General features: G+C 40.1%; 2 protein-coding genes across 12 annotated transcripts in view; one reads left to right on the top strand and one right to left on the bottom strand.

Annotated features, from left to right (window-relative positions):
- The window catches only part of RICTOR (RPTOR independent companion of MTOR complex 2), a 123226-nt gene extending 115524 nt beyond the window's left edge, over positions 1 to 7702 (top strand). For all 8 annotated transcript variants that reach the window (XM_019464212.2, XM_019464215.2, XM_019464210.2 and 5 more), the window contains 4 exons: positions 460 to 615; positions 949 to 1072; positions 2844 to 2982; positions 3098 to 7702. In XM_019464212.2, the coding sequence (XP_019319757.1) occupies positions 460 to 615; positions 949 to 1072; positions 2844 to 2982; positions 3098 to 3172 (494 nt within the window). In that variant the 3' untranslated portion in view covers positions 3173 to 7702. The remainder of the gene's footprint in view (positions 1 to 459; positions 616 to 948; positions 1073 to 2843; positions 2983 to 3097) is intronic.
- Positions 7703 to 10035: 2333 nt separating this feature from the next.
- OSMR (oncostatin M receptor) overlaps positions 10036 to 14594 on the bottom strand; it is a 53742-nt gene continuing 49183 nt past the window's right edge. For all 4 annotated transcript variants that reach the window (XM_053906949.1, XM_053906946.1, XM_053906947.1 and 1 more), the window contains exons 16-18: positions 13125 to 13206; positions 12550 to 12622; positions 10036 to 12218 (exon numbers count right to left, since the gene is read on the bottom strand). In XM_053906949.1, the coding sequence (XP_053762924.1) occupies positions 11691 to 12218; positions 12550 to 12622; positions 13125 to 13206 (683 nt within the window). In that variant the 3' untranslated portion in view covers positions 10036 to 11690. The remainder of the gene's footprint in view (positions 12219 to 12549; positions 12623 to 13124; positions 13207 to 14594) is intronic.

Here is a 14594-nt window from a genome sequence, read left to right as displayed (position 1 = left end):
AGCAAGTCATAGAATAATAGTATAGTATAATCTTACTTAACACACCCAAAGAATAAGAAAAAGAAATTTAAAATAGCAAAAGATCTTAAAGATACATATATGTCAGACTTTTTAACCATATTTCCCTTTAGGGAGGCATTTAGTTTGGGGGTGGGAGTCATGGGTGAGGGAGTAGATAAGGTACCTTCATGTTTTATTCTATATATGTCTTTATTTGAATTCTTTAATCACTAGTTTTATGTTATTTTTGTAATTTAGGAAAATTTATGTATAAAATCTTTAGAATTTAACAAATTTCACTATCTGAACAGTCTGAATTTATTTCCAAGATCATTATGGAAAATGTTGAAAATTGGAAAGAAATTAAAAGGAATCATCTCCTCTCTGGTATATAATGCAAGCATAGGAATTAAGCCATTATAATGATACTTTAATTGCAATAATTAATTTTTTCTTCAGACCTTCAAGACATTCCATATTCTGATTGGTGTGAGCAGACTATCCATAATCCCTTAGAAGTGGTTCCTTCTAAGTTTTCAGGGATTTCTGGATGCAGTGATGGAGTGTCTCAAGAAGGCTCAGCCAGCAGCACCAAAAGCACAGAATTGTTGTTAGGTAAGTTTCAGATTCAAATCCAAACATTGTTAGTAAAACTATACTTCGTTTTGTGGTTGTTGTTGATAAATAATGTTAATTGATGTTATCTCAAAATTGTGGCAAGCCTGTTTTAGTCAGGTGTACTTATCAGTACCTATATTTAGTCACCTGTATCAGCTGCTGAGGTGTGTCCTTTTAATTGGCTTCTTGCATTAGAATTTTATTTCCAGAACGATCAGTAGATTATGCGCAGTTTATCTCTGTCTTAGATCTTTAGTTTAAGAACAAATTTCATGAGTTGTAATCATTTTCTATTGTGACAAAGATAAAATATTTTAATCGCCTTTTCAGGTGTTAAAACAATTCCAGATGATACACCAATGTGCCGCATACTCCTTCGTAAAGAAGTTCTGAGATTAGTCATTAATTTGAGTAGTTCAGTTTCAACTAAATGTCATGAAACTGGGCTTTTAACGTAAGTAAACCATGAGTATTCTCTGTTCTGCTCTTTAGGGTAAAAAAGATCCTTGAAACACTTCAAAAGTTAGACTAATTAGCTTACATCCATAGTTCTGCGTGGTATATCTGTGTGAGGCTAGATTTCCTTCGTGTACTTCAAACAAAATAATGTATTACAGTAACAAATGGAATGCAGAAGTAGGTATGTGAATCTATCTTCTGTTAAGCCGGACTTGAAGAGATCTGTAAAAATGTAAAACAATACCACTCTTCCTACTTTTTAGTTTTGGAAAATACTTTTTATTAAATATATGTGTTTATGTTAACAAGTAATGGGCTTATTTTTTAAAAGAATTAATGTATATTTTGAAATCTTCTCAATTTTAATTTCTAATATGGTAATTAACAGTGACTGTAACCCACACAAAAATAAGCTTTTTGGGGTCTTGAATAATTTTTAAGAAAGGGTGGGAATTGTGAGACTGAACAATTTAAGATAAGTGGACCTATACAAAAACAAGTGATATTTTCTTGGTTTAATTTTTCCCCCCTATTTTTCCTCTTTCTCGTAGTACAAGTTGCAGAATTTTTATTGTTTTTCTAAAGCAGAGCAGCATGATAAAAGAAAATTTACATTGAACCATTACCATCTTCAATCTGCACTGTTAAAAAGCAGTGGTCCTCACAAGAAACAGTGCAGAGTCTCCTGTGGGCCTTTAAAAAAACAGGAACACAGAGGCGCCGGGGTGGCTCAGTCGGTTGAGCGTCCGACTTCGGCTCAGGTCATGATCTCACGGTCCGTGAGTTCGAGCCCCACGTCGGGCTCTGTGCTGACAGCTCCGAGCCTGGAGCCTGCTTCCCATCCTGTGTCTCCCTCTCTCTCTCTGCCCCTCCCCCACTCTCACTTTGTCTCACTCTCTCAAAAATTAAAAAAAAAAAAACAAACAAAAAAAAACAGTAACACAGAGGTCCTACTGCAGACTTTCCGGCCACACACTCTCTAGCAGTAGCGGGTCTTTAGCCTGTGTATTACCCCGCATACCCCACCCCTGATTCTGAGTTAAAAGCCACTGTTAGAAGGTGGAAGATAGAAAGAGATAGCCCAGTTAAGGATATTAATAACTTCAAACTAACTTTTAAAACTTCTTTCTATTTTTCTTTTTATTTTTTTTTAAGTTGGACGTGGAGCCCAACATAGGCCTTGAACTCACGACCCTGAGGTCAAGCCCTGAGCTGAGATCAAGAGTCGGACACTTAACCAAAAACTTACTTCTATTTAAAAATTTAATTTTGAAAATAGTTAAGTCATCCTAGGTGGATAAATAAATTTTGCAATTTCTCATGCTAGTGAAAAAGAGTATTTCTGGTAACCCCAAACTTAAAATGTCTAGTTTAAGTGTGAGCTAGGGATACTTAATATTTTATATTCTTAGGCCAATATGCCATCGAATCAATGTCTAGAGGGAAAACATTTAAAAAGTGATATTTTGGGGGCGCCTGGGTGGCGCAGTCGGTTAAGCGTCCGACTTCAGCCAGGTCACGATCTCGCGGTCCGTGAGTTCGAGCCCCGCGTCAGGCTCTGGGCTGATGGCTCGGAGCCTGGAGCCTGTTTCCGATTCTGTGTCTCCCTCTCTCTCTGCCCCTCCCCCGTTCATGCTCTGTCTCTCTCTGTCCCAAAAATAAATAAAAAACGTTGAAAAAAAAAAAAAAAAGTGATATTTTGGTGGAAAAATAGGTAAGTTGTTTTTACAGTTTTTATCCCACCATCATCTTTTCTTCGGTTTTAGAATTAAGGAGAAGTATCCTCAAACATTTGATGACATCTGCCTTTATTCTGAGGTTTCTCATTTGCTCTCACACTGCACATTTCGACTTCCGTGTCGGAGGTTCATACAAGAATTATTTCAAGATGTACAGTTCTTACAAGTAAGTAGCACTCGTACTTAGGAAGTTTACCTTTCGAGAATAATTCTGTGTTTGGATAAGTTAAAGGACAGATTGTATCTGTTGATACGCCAGCAAGTCACCACTTCTCTCCTAGATGCATGAAGAAGCAGAGGCTGTGCTGGCAGCACCACCAAAGCCACCTGCAGTGGACACAGCTGCTGAGTCCTGACCTCGGTGCTTATCGCGTGCATAGATGGACGCCATATATACTCAGACTTGCAGAGTTCCTAACAAAAAGCCTCAGAAAATGCTGACCGGGCGGCAAAGACAGGAGTAGCTTCTGTTCCAGCGATCACTGGTACACGCACAGTTGGAACTTCGGACTTCCCCAACCGGAACAACTTCCTCTTGTCCCTGTTGAGCCCTCTGGGGGTTCGCTGTTCATTACCACACTTTTAAGAATTTTAGTTACCATTATATGCAAGAGCCAAGCACTGAATACCTACGTAGGTTTTCTACTTTTTCCTTTTAAGAGCGTAACCACAGTGGAACAATAATAGGATATGCAGAAGCACCCTTCACACAGTTATTTCTGAATTCTTTTTTTAGGGTAAATCTAAAGATGCCTTGTTTGTTAACTAATTCGTGGAAACCAGGAATCGGTGTCTCTGAGGCTGCACCCCGTTATCACAGCGGGGTGTGCGAGAACTGCTGGTATTAGAGCGGGAACTTTGGCCCTTCCGCATCTTTCCTAATGTTTGTAACACTACTTCAGAGGTTTGCAACCTCAAAGCAAAAGAAGAGCCTCAACAACCCAGAACTTGTATAAGTTATTTTGATGTTACTAGACTTGCATCACAGTTTGTTTGTTTTCTGTCTCTTCACTTTTGTTGCAGTGTGTTGTTATAGGCTATCTGAACCAATTAAGGTTTTTCACTACAGTTCTTGATTCGTATCGGAACATCATTTTATAATTCAGTATTTCCCATTTGTAGAATGCACATGTTTTCAGTGGACTTGTCATTTTCATCAACTTCCCATATCACCATTTGAAACAGGAACCAGAGCGAGCACTATTAAATGAGACCTAAAGCAAAAGAAGGCAGTAAGTTGACACTTGGGATTTCCTGAGGAAGAGATAAGTTTGCCTCCGATTTACACATTCCGTGGGAAAAGAAGAGCCATATTTCCTTAAAAAAAAAAAAATCATTAATGCAAACTTTAATTATGATTAAAAATTGTAGTGAAAAGCCTTAAGTACCAAATTTTAAAGCAGCAGTAATTTAATTTTTATATCAGTGTTCTTGTTTTGCACAAACTAAATGCGGTGATAGGTGAGTTTATCAACACAACAATTGCCTTTATCACATTTGTGAAGCTGTTAAGTTGATGAGGGCAAGGTTTTGTTTATTTGTGTGTTTAATTTGTATATGTTTAAAGATATTTGGAAATCTTTACAGGAATTAAACATATATGCAAATTTGTATATAAAAATAGCATGGCCATCACCATTAGAATGCTTGTAAATGAAAGGATTATCTTTTTTGAGGTCTATATATAATAGAAAAAAAAATCCAGCTGGACTGATTAGGACCCTTTTTTAATTCATTTGTTTATACCATTTTTACAGTTACACATCAGCTTTGCCACACAGTACCTTGATGAATATTTTCCCATATTACAGATTGTTTTTATAACGGGCTTGTTCTTTGAGATCTCTGTAAAGAACCCTGTGAACTAGGAAACGTAACTCACAGAGATACTGTGTTTTTTGTTTCGTTTTGTTTTGTTTCTGTTTTTTTAATTTACTGGCACTGAAAGTTCCATCCGGGATGAAGCACTTCATCTCACTTCATAACGCCTCTTGACCGCGCTTCGTCCGGTGCGTTCTCGCGTGCACCGTGCAGCAGCGTCACCGTCACAGCAGAGAAGGGCTGCAGGCTGCTGCTCGTGTTCAGAAGTGGTTCTTCGGATTTGCTCTCGTAAAACCAAGTGACAATAAAATATTGTTTTTCACTTTAATTTATCACTGAACCCAAGTGTTTATTTAAATGTTAACAGTACTTTTAAGAACGTTGGTTGCCTGTCACCTTGGTCTTTGGTCTTGGACGATTGAACTGCCTTCCAGAAACCAAATGTCAGAGATACTAGACCAAATAGTGGTTAAAAACTCCAAAGGAGGTAATTTAGTAATCTTATTCATTCATGATGGGGTTGACATATTTTAGACATTCATTTTAAACACTACCTCAGTTAATATAGAGTATAAAATCTGTGGTTTAATCCCTCAAAAGTTAATAGTAATTCTTTCTTAACATACACACACACACACACACACACACACACACACCACACACATACACACACACACACACCTGTCCCCATCCTGGACCTCATTTCACTCATCCATCCTGGAATGAAGTCTTTGTTACTATTAGCCTAACAGTTTTTTGTTGTTGTTGTTGTTGTTGTTGTTGTTGTTTGACTTTTACTTTGAAAGACATGTATGTATGCATTATAGTAATTGCCTATAGCACTTAGTTTGGGGAGACAGAGTTTTGTGGTTATCAGTAATCTAAGGGAAAAAAAAAGTCTGTACTTAAATGTATAGTGCTGTTTGGTTTATCCATGTTTCACTGATGGGTCTAATATGTTTTCAAGTACTCATTTGTATAAAAGACTTTTATGATGCAAAATGCTCACATGCAGTGCCAAGTGATTAACTTAGTATTTAAAAATTTTAAATTATAGCAGAAAAGATTAGGAATGGTGTCAGTGGTAATAGAAATAATTGAGAAAATCATCTATAAATAATAGGTAACTACCAGATTATAAAGTACCAAAATAATGTCAATACTGTAGTTTTTTTGAGATTTTAGAATTAATCTTAGTCCATATAAATTTGTACTATTGGTAATTATTGAATAATTGGGAGGAATTTGGGCAGTTGTGCTTGTTGTAAGCTGTGAATATCTAACTATAAAGTGAATTGTTATTTCTAATTGAAATTTTTTTTCAAGAACAGATTTCAGCTTCACATACTAAAGTAAATACTGATAAATAAGGAAATTAGAAATTAGTATTGATAATTAAATATGGTCTAAGATTTCTTATACTTTTATTTCCTATTTATGCCTAGGTAGATTTGAAGGGGGGAAATGTCTCCCTAATAAAAAATTTTCTAATAAAGATTAGTAGCATAAGTACATTCTGTAAGACAGTGACATTAAAGTAGAGGCTCTCTGGAGGTATCGATATACATCATTATGCCAGTTACTCTAACATCATGTGTACAAGTTCTTTTGATATAGTAGCTTTAATAGTCTTCAGCTCTTTTATCCAGGGCTTGAGGTAATTAAAGCTGAGTTCTTCAGGGCACATCACGGTGGTAAAGTTCGACAGTGAGGCAGGCGTCAGTGCTTATTCTGATTTGTCTACTGCTCTTTATATAAGTTGTTTTTTCATTCCATTCAGAAGATGCCTTTTATCCCCACATTAAAGCACAGATCATTGAGCAATAAAAAACCCATCAAATTGTCCAGATTACAACCACAGTCCTTTCTGCATGGTAAGAGTGAGGTGCTAATTTTGTGTGAGATTAGCTTTGTAAACCACGTTGGGAAAAGTCCTTTGGAAGGAAGGTTTTCCCCCTTTTGTTTTATGCTTCCAGTGTTGTCTCAGATCAACAATCCAATACACATGGGAAAAAAGAGAAGGTAGAACTAACTGAGAGAGTTTTAGGAGAAGAACTGATGGGATGAAAGAACATTTCAGGTTTTCCAAAATGTAGGTTGGGGAAGGTCTCCCTTGTCTCCCCGTTCAGGAAATCCATTATTACCAGCTTCATTTCCAGAGTATCACTACAATGAGAGTTTCCTTATAAAAGCGTACTAGTGAAATGGATAGCAGTGTCTATCAGACAACGTTGAGATCTGTGAGAATCTTTCTAGGAACATTCTTTCTTTTAGTTCCAGGTTTCCAGAGTAGATTTCATTCATAGTAGGTTTATATGACTCACACAGAATGTGGATTCCCCACCCCCCTTTGGAGTATTTTTGTAATGTAGGTGGATAGCTATGCCACAACACGCATTAATTGCACATCTTATTTGATTCTTTTTATAAAATATTTAATTTGAAGAATATAATTTATGCCAAAAAGTATACCTTATAATTTTGTCACTAAGTTGGTTGATTTAGCACAAATATACAAAGCGTTGGGGCAGAGGCGGGGAGATAAAAATTTTTCGTAGAGAGTAGTTGAAAAATGTTCCATTACTGGCCTGGCAGAAACCCTGAAGCTGCGTTGTAAAACAAATGGTGTAGATTAGTTTTGAAAAGTGGTAAGTGGTAAGGGATTGTGAATAAAATCTCGGACTTAATGCTCCCTAACCACACGATATTCTTTTTTTATTTAGTAATAAGCTGCTACATATTTGGAGGTTCTGGTGTTTGTAGGTCACTGAACAGACATTGAAATCTGATTTATATTGTACAACTGTAACATAGAAAGAAAAAGTATTTATATATTTTCCGTAAGAATATTTCATTGAGTTGTGTATAATTTAAAGAAGGTTTGTCCCCAAATGGTTTTGCTCACCTTGATTGTGTGTGTGTGTGTGTGTGCGCGCGCGCGTGTGTGTGGTTTTCTTGTTTTTGTATAATGTGTACAGTTTATGTCAAGGGCATTAAAAGCCTCCTGAAGCATAATCTTATCAAAGGGATACATTGTTAATAAAATGTACTTAAAATTCTTAAAACCTGTGTTGTTCTATTTGAAATTTTAAAACAATCAGTGGATTGAATTGCGTTGATTTGAGTTAGTGCCGCTATGGCTGATACGTGTGACGCCCGGTAAAAATGACTTTTAGGTACTACAGATAAGAGTCTAGTTCCATTAACACATCAGTGGCCTACTCCAAATGTTTTAAAATATCTAGACTTAGAAAACATTCTTCATAATCTAAGCAAATACTTTATAGTTTGGTTTTGTTTTTTTTTTTTTACTTCATTGTAAAGGGTTTGAAAAACTGGATCTGTCTTTAAAACAGTTCTAACTTTTTCGAGGAAATATACAAGATAAGTGATGATGGTATGTATGATGATGACTTTTTGTGGGAAGGTATTTGATTTCTCCTGCAGAAACTTGTCCTCATCAGATAGGGTATCATATAGCCACCTAGTGGCGAAAGAAAATACCACAAGGGAAATTACCAAGGCTGGAGAGTAAAATTCAATGACGAAGCCAGGTCAAAGCTAGGTTATAGTTGACTGTGTGTGGTACGATAGTCTCGCTTACAGAAACAGATTGTTCGGATAACTTGGTTCTTGGGCATATTTCTGTGTATCGTTTTCCCATTGCCTTCTGTATGTGCATGTTTTGGGCCCCAAAGTAAACTTTAAAAAAGCATACTTAATAATCATCATACAGCTGATCTTTGTAGACCTAAACTTTAGAAAGTTTATTTCATTTAGAAAGAAGACTCTTTGGTATATAAAAATACTCAAAAATAAAATACCGTCTTAGTCCATTTGGGCGACTATAATAATACACCACAGATTGGGTAGCTTACAAACAACAGAAGTCTATTTCTCCGGTTCTGGAGGCTGGACGGCTGAGGCCAGAGTGCTAGCATGGTCGAGGGAGGGCCGTCTCCTAGGCCCCAGAATTCTCGTGGCCCGACGTGGCATAAGGAATAGGGAGCCCTCCCGGGTCTCATAAGCACACTCATCCCGAGTACGTGAGGGCTCCAGGCTTGTGACCTAATCACCTTCCAAAGGCCCCATCTCCCTAATACCGTTACCTTCGGGGGTTAGGATTTCAACATAGGAATTTTGAGGAGGACATTCAGACCATAGCAACTACTTTTGCATTGATTAGAAAAAAAGAAATACTAAAGCTTGTTTCTTTAATGCTTATCTTAGAGGATCAAGTCAACTGCCTTTGCTTGGTGCTTTAAATTGAATATAGTTACTGTATATCTTTTAACTGCTCATTCTGAAGGCATTTTCTCTTCTGTTGTATCTCTTCAAGGGTTTTTAAAGGTTCTTTATGCAAAATGTTTAATATGTTTTGTAAATTCTTTGCGATGAAAGCCAGTTTTCTTTCCATGGAGCTCTTACAAGAAATACTAGATGTTGTCTAATTCAACTTGATCTTCTCAGTAAATACACATTCTAGTGGGGGATCAGTTTCGTTAGAATCAGCGCGAGTCAGGTGTTAGACTGGGAGCAAGCACCTTTGGTGGCGAGTCCGTGGTTTGGTGTGGCGGCGTCCCTGCGCCCAGCCTGAACCATCACGGTCCCCTGCAGGCAGCTGAGGACTGCTCTCCAGTTTGATGTGGTATTTATAGATCATTAACACCAGTGCTTCCCACCATCAAAATACCCTGATATTTCTAAGGAAGTGTTACTAATGCGGCTTTAGGTACAGTTCTTTTTAAAGGTATTCACGGTTATGTTAGGAAAAGTAGAGCTTATCTAGAGGAACACACATATTTGCAGATGAAATCATACGATTCACTTCCAAATATCAGGAGGGAGGGCGGATAAGGGTACGGATGGACTGAAACAGCCGTGGGTTAGTGGCTGTGGGCCTGATGATGTACATAAGGGTTTGTTAAACTTACTATACTTTTCTGTCATTTGAAATTCTCCAGGAGTATTTTTTTCATCCTAATAATTCTGACACATGAATACAAATGTCAGAGTTTCTGAAGAACATTGCTTAAAGCAATGCTGTTAAGACGCCACGTAGTATTGACAAACGCTTTAAATATGACCGCGTTTGGTGTTCCGGACATGGGAGAATGTTTATAGCCAAAACTGCAGTCATAGTGATATTGTAAGCATTAAGTTATGTAGCCCCACATTTCCTGTTGGTATTTTGCTTTATGATTCTCAAGGTTGAGTGTGCATCCAAATGCTTGGAAGGGAGCTGATGACACACATATTTCAGGTCTCAAGCCATGGAGATTCTGATGAGGTTTGGAGTGTTATCCCCAAATTTACATTTTTAGTGAGCTCATGAGGTGACTTACTGGCTATACTTACTGTTAGATTTTCATTTCATTGAGGTAGAGAACACACAAAATGCAGCTGCGAAATAGTTTAATTAAGGCTTTTTTGCAAAAATGACTTCAAGGTTTTGTGGGTTATTTTTAAAAGAAAATCCATATGAAAGACACTAGTTACAAATCTGTCTTCACTGCCATTGCCATTTCTTTTATAGTTGCATGAGAAAGGAGCAAGGAGTCTAAGTGATGACAATACTGGCCCCCAAAGTCTTCTCAAAGCTGTTAGATTACTCAAGATACTCATTTTTACAGTGTTAGGAATACATGCCCAGTTCTCCAGCAAAAGGTTCAGTTCTGTGTAAGGAAAAGGTTGAAAAGCCTGAACAGAAGCCCTGCTTGTGCTGGTATATTTCGGCCAGTTGGCAGTCACCTTACTTGGAGGTGTGCGTCTTTTGCTCTCAGTCTTGGCTGTGTGGTGCCGATGACACAGTGCAGGGCGTTCGGTACCAGAGGCGGAGGCGCTGTCGCTTCTGGCACAGCAAACGAGGAGTTCCTAAACATGCTTGCTTAAAACATGGTAAATAAACGTAAAGCGCCGATGGGCAGAAGGCAGAGAAAGGACCGGGCACGTGTGGAATGCCCGCTATGCCCCCGGTGCCTTGTACATACTGGTTCAAGGAGACAAAGCCGCTGCTGAGCGAATACAGAATTTCCCACCCTGTATAGAGCTTTTTACAATTACGTCTAAACCATGCCCAACGATGGGGGTGCACTTTATTCATTATGTTAGCATAACAGGAATATAAATGAAGACAGTGAGGGTATTTTCTTGACCCAGACCATTGCAAAGACCAAAGGGTGCCAAATGAGAACAGGTCATTTCTGTATAGTAGTTCTTGAAAAAAAGAGGAACCAGAAAATGTGAATGGAATTAATAACATTTTCTCGTTTCTATTCGGAGGTAGTCGTCAAAACTCACGGTCAAAGACTGATGTCTACCAAGTAGGAGTGCTGTTATCCTGACAGTAAGTCAAGAGTCCCTGCCAGTCCCGCTCTTGCCTCGCATGCAATAAGCTCAGTGGAAAGGCAGTTGGGACCTTCCTGATCATTCACGTGTCTACCTTTCTAAGGTCTGTGCCCCCAGAAGAGTTCATTTTACTGCATCGGTGAACTACAGATTATCATCACTTCAAGGCAAGTCTAAAATCTGTTTTACCCTCAAACGTCTGTGATTTTTTTCATTAAACACACCCGGAATAACATTGACACTTCATGCTCTAGTATCGAATCTTCTGTGGCCTTTATTAAAACCTTAAATCTAGTTCCTTTACCCTAAAGATACTGGACGTGGGGGTAAAGCTTAATGGAAAATTTCCTCACTAAAAACTGAACTTGTGGGACCACAGCCCCCCTGGCCAGTACTGAGGGTCTGGGGTCTATCCCTATGTCAGGTTCCAGGCCTGCTGTTCGAAAGGTGGGCCTGGAGCACACCAGCAAGGGGAGCCTGTCCCCAGGAGCCTGCCATGTCTACGGCAAGCCTGCTCCAAGGAGGAGTGCTAAGTTCCATAGCTCCTGACCTCTCAAACTGAGCCGGACCGTAGTGGTCTCACACTCCCCCCCGCCGTGACCGCTCAGTGGGTTTACGTACCGAGGCATCTGGTGACAGAATGGTGCCGCCGAGCCTCCTGTTCGTGTCTGTGTAGCAGAAAGGCATGCGACGGGTACATACTGATTAGTGGTCGTGCTCACCTTCATCTAAGAGGGTAATCGAGGGAGGAGAGGCCAGACCCATGGGAATGGCCATTTGCGTTTTGTACTCTGAACACAGTGCTGGCTCTGGTGGATTTGTGGGGAGACTGGACTTGTCTCCACACATGGGTGAGGCCAACTGGGACACATAATTCAAATTAGTTTCTCCAGCTGGTATTTCTCCCAGGGAGTTGACGTAGTTTTTTCCTAGTGCCTTCGGTCCATTTTCAGATGATGTCAACAGTCCCAGCTGGGGCTGGGCTTTAGGGGTTACTGGGACGTGGCCACAAGAAGCGGAGTCAGAAGCCGCCTGATTATAGGTAAAGTTCTCAAAACAGATGCAGGGGCCAGGCCCGGAGTGGCTCTTCTCTGTTGGGAGGAGGTAAAGGTAGGTGGGCTTGGTGGGTTCAGTTTCTGTCAGTGACTTCCTAGTGCCTTCCTGCTTGTTTATGACTTCAATAGCATCTGGAATACAGTCCTTGACATTCATTATTGTTAGGCGGGGGTTCTCCTGGAACAAAAGAAATGCAAATTGTGTGTGTGTGTGTGTGTGTGTGTGTGTGTGTGTGTGTGTATAAAGTATATGCAAAACGCACTCAGGGCTTCAGGTTTTGTGTGTGTGTTGTCCTAGTCACAAGTTAACTGCAGGTGCTGTTGCTAACCAAAGGATTTCCCCCGATGGAAGAAATCTCAAGGCTCCATTCACCCATTTCACAGCCCTGGGAGACGAGGTGGCCGTCGCTGTTATATCTTCTAAGGAAGTCTAGAAAAGTACTATCACACCCCTAACCTTCAATTAGTCTTTAACAGATACATGGTATACGTAGTCTCCCAGCATTTACCTTGGATTTTATTAATGACAGAACGCTGCTCTTGTAGGGATCTGGAATGTCAGGGTAACACTTCTCCTTCATCCTAGAAAACAGTGAAAATTAGACTGAATTTTGCAATATAGTGAATAGTTAAGAGAAGTCTGCAGTCAGCTTCCTGGGTTCTCACCCTCGCTCTATCACTGACTGTGGGACCTTGGCCAGGCTATTTAACTCCGCTATGTTTACATCTCATCCATTCAACGGAGATAAGGCTCTTACTTACAAGTGGCGTGGAGAGGATTAAATGAGCCGGAGGCAAAGTACTCAGAATCACTTAGAATACTGCCAAGCACACACTACGTGAAATACCATAATATTAACTAGCGTTACTGAACAGGCTTTGCAATCTTTTCAAACGGCTATTGTTTTCCTTATGTCTCGACCTGAAAAGCAAAAATGTTAGCAGAATTTTCACATTTTCATCGAAGTCTCTGTCCTTCGCCTTTGTAGCACCTTCTCTCATTTTATTCCGTGTGATTTCTATATTAAACTCTTTTCTAGATATTTCTCTTTCTTCTTAGATAAAATCTTCCCCACGCACTTACCATTGACTTTTCAAGTAGCATAAGATCATGATGAGCAAAATGGAGAAAATCATGGGGAGTATGACACGTATCAGTATATGGGCTGGAGAAGAAAACAGAGAAAATTTTCCTGAGTACTTTTCCCTCCTCAAAGGAACAAAGGTAAGTTTGAGAGTAATTTTACATAGTTATTAATCCTCAAAGGTCTAGTTATGCAAGATTCGATCTGAATTCTGGCTGATGGGGTGGGGGGTTCCACCTCCCAACCAACACAGGGACCGTTCGCCATCAACACCTAGACTTGGACTTGGTCCCTCCTCTATGAGACCGGATCACTACTCCCAATTCTTCACCCCCCCGCCCCCATATCAGAATTATTACCCCCCCCCTTGCCAAAGCTTCACAGTGAGCGTACTTCCCTGTGTCCTGACTTGGGGCTCAGCCACGTGACTAGGTTTGGCCAATGGGCTGGTAGTAGCTGTAACACGAGCAGCTGCTTTAAGTGCACAAGCACAGCCTGCCTTGCCCTCTAGGCCCCTGTGATCCACCAGGAGAAGGATGTGTCTCTCACAACCGCTGCCCTTCTAGCCTGAGCCCCAGAGTGAAGCCATGGAACCAACCCAAACCTGACGGAAGCCTGGAGTCCAGCCTGGCACAGCCCCGCTGAGATCAGTTAAGCCAAGAGCATGAACAGAAATATTCGTTTCTGTATGCCACGGAGATTTTGACGGTTTCTGTTATACTTCAGAAATGAACTAGTGCATCCCCCACTTTTAGTCTCAGACAAAATGACCTGAATGTGTCTTAACCTGGAATAATTATCCATTTTGATTCCTCAGATAGGTCATTTTCTTAAATACCCATCTTTTCTGTTCCCCCTGCCTGCAAGCCCAACAAATAATAATTCCACTGGGCCAGTAAACACTGTCTTTTGCAGATGCAAATTGCACAGGGAGGGGGGTTGGTGGGCTAACGGTCATTCACACGTACACATGTACGTATATTTCTGTTCAATATATCTGCTTCCCTGCCCCCCCTCCCCCCGCCCCCCCCACCTGGTCACCAGCCCTGACACCTGGCTGTCCTGGAAGGAATGAGGTTTGATTTGGGGCTGGGGATATGGTGGGAAATGTTGGCATTTTTTAAGGGAGGACAGGCCTGGGTAGATGCCCAGCCCAGTGTTATGAGGCAGCACAGGGTTCTGAAGAAAAGGACACACGGAGAGGTAAGACGATGCCGTAGCTAACACCTCACCAACTGGCCTGAAGTTAAACCTGATGGCAGAAAGGGGGAAGAAACTCTCTTCCTGACTCCACTAAAGAATACTTTGCTCTCAACTCAGTACTTTGGACTACTATAACTGGTTTTAAGATTCAGTTAAGTTATAGACTTCTAACTTACTTAAGAAGCCCGGGGACCTAGCCATGGTAGTTTCCAAGTTTCAGACTGGTTTTGCTAAACTTTTTTAGCAAAATGCATGATGAAATGCAT

Source organism: Panthera pardus, unplaced genomic scaffold, assembly GCF_024362965.1.
Source record: "Panthera pardus isolate Hobbes unplaced genomic scaffold, ASM2436296v1 HiC_scaffold_2, whole genome shotgun sequence".
In the NCBI taxonomy this organism is placed as follows: Eukaryota; Metazoa; Chordata; class Mammalia; order Carnivora; family Felidae; genus Panthera; species Panthera pardus.
The sequence above is the reverse complement of the archived record's forward strand: the minus strand, read 5'-3'. Positions and strand labels throughout refer to the sequence as shown.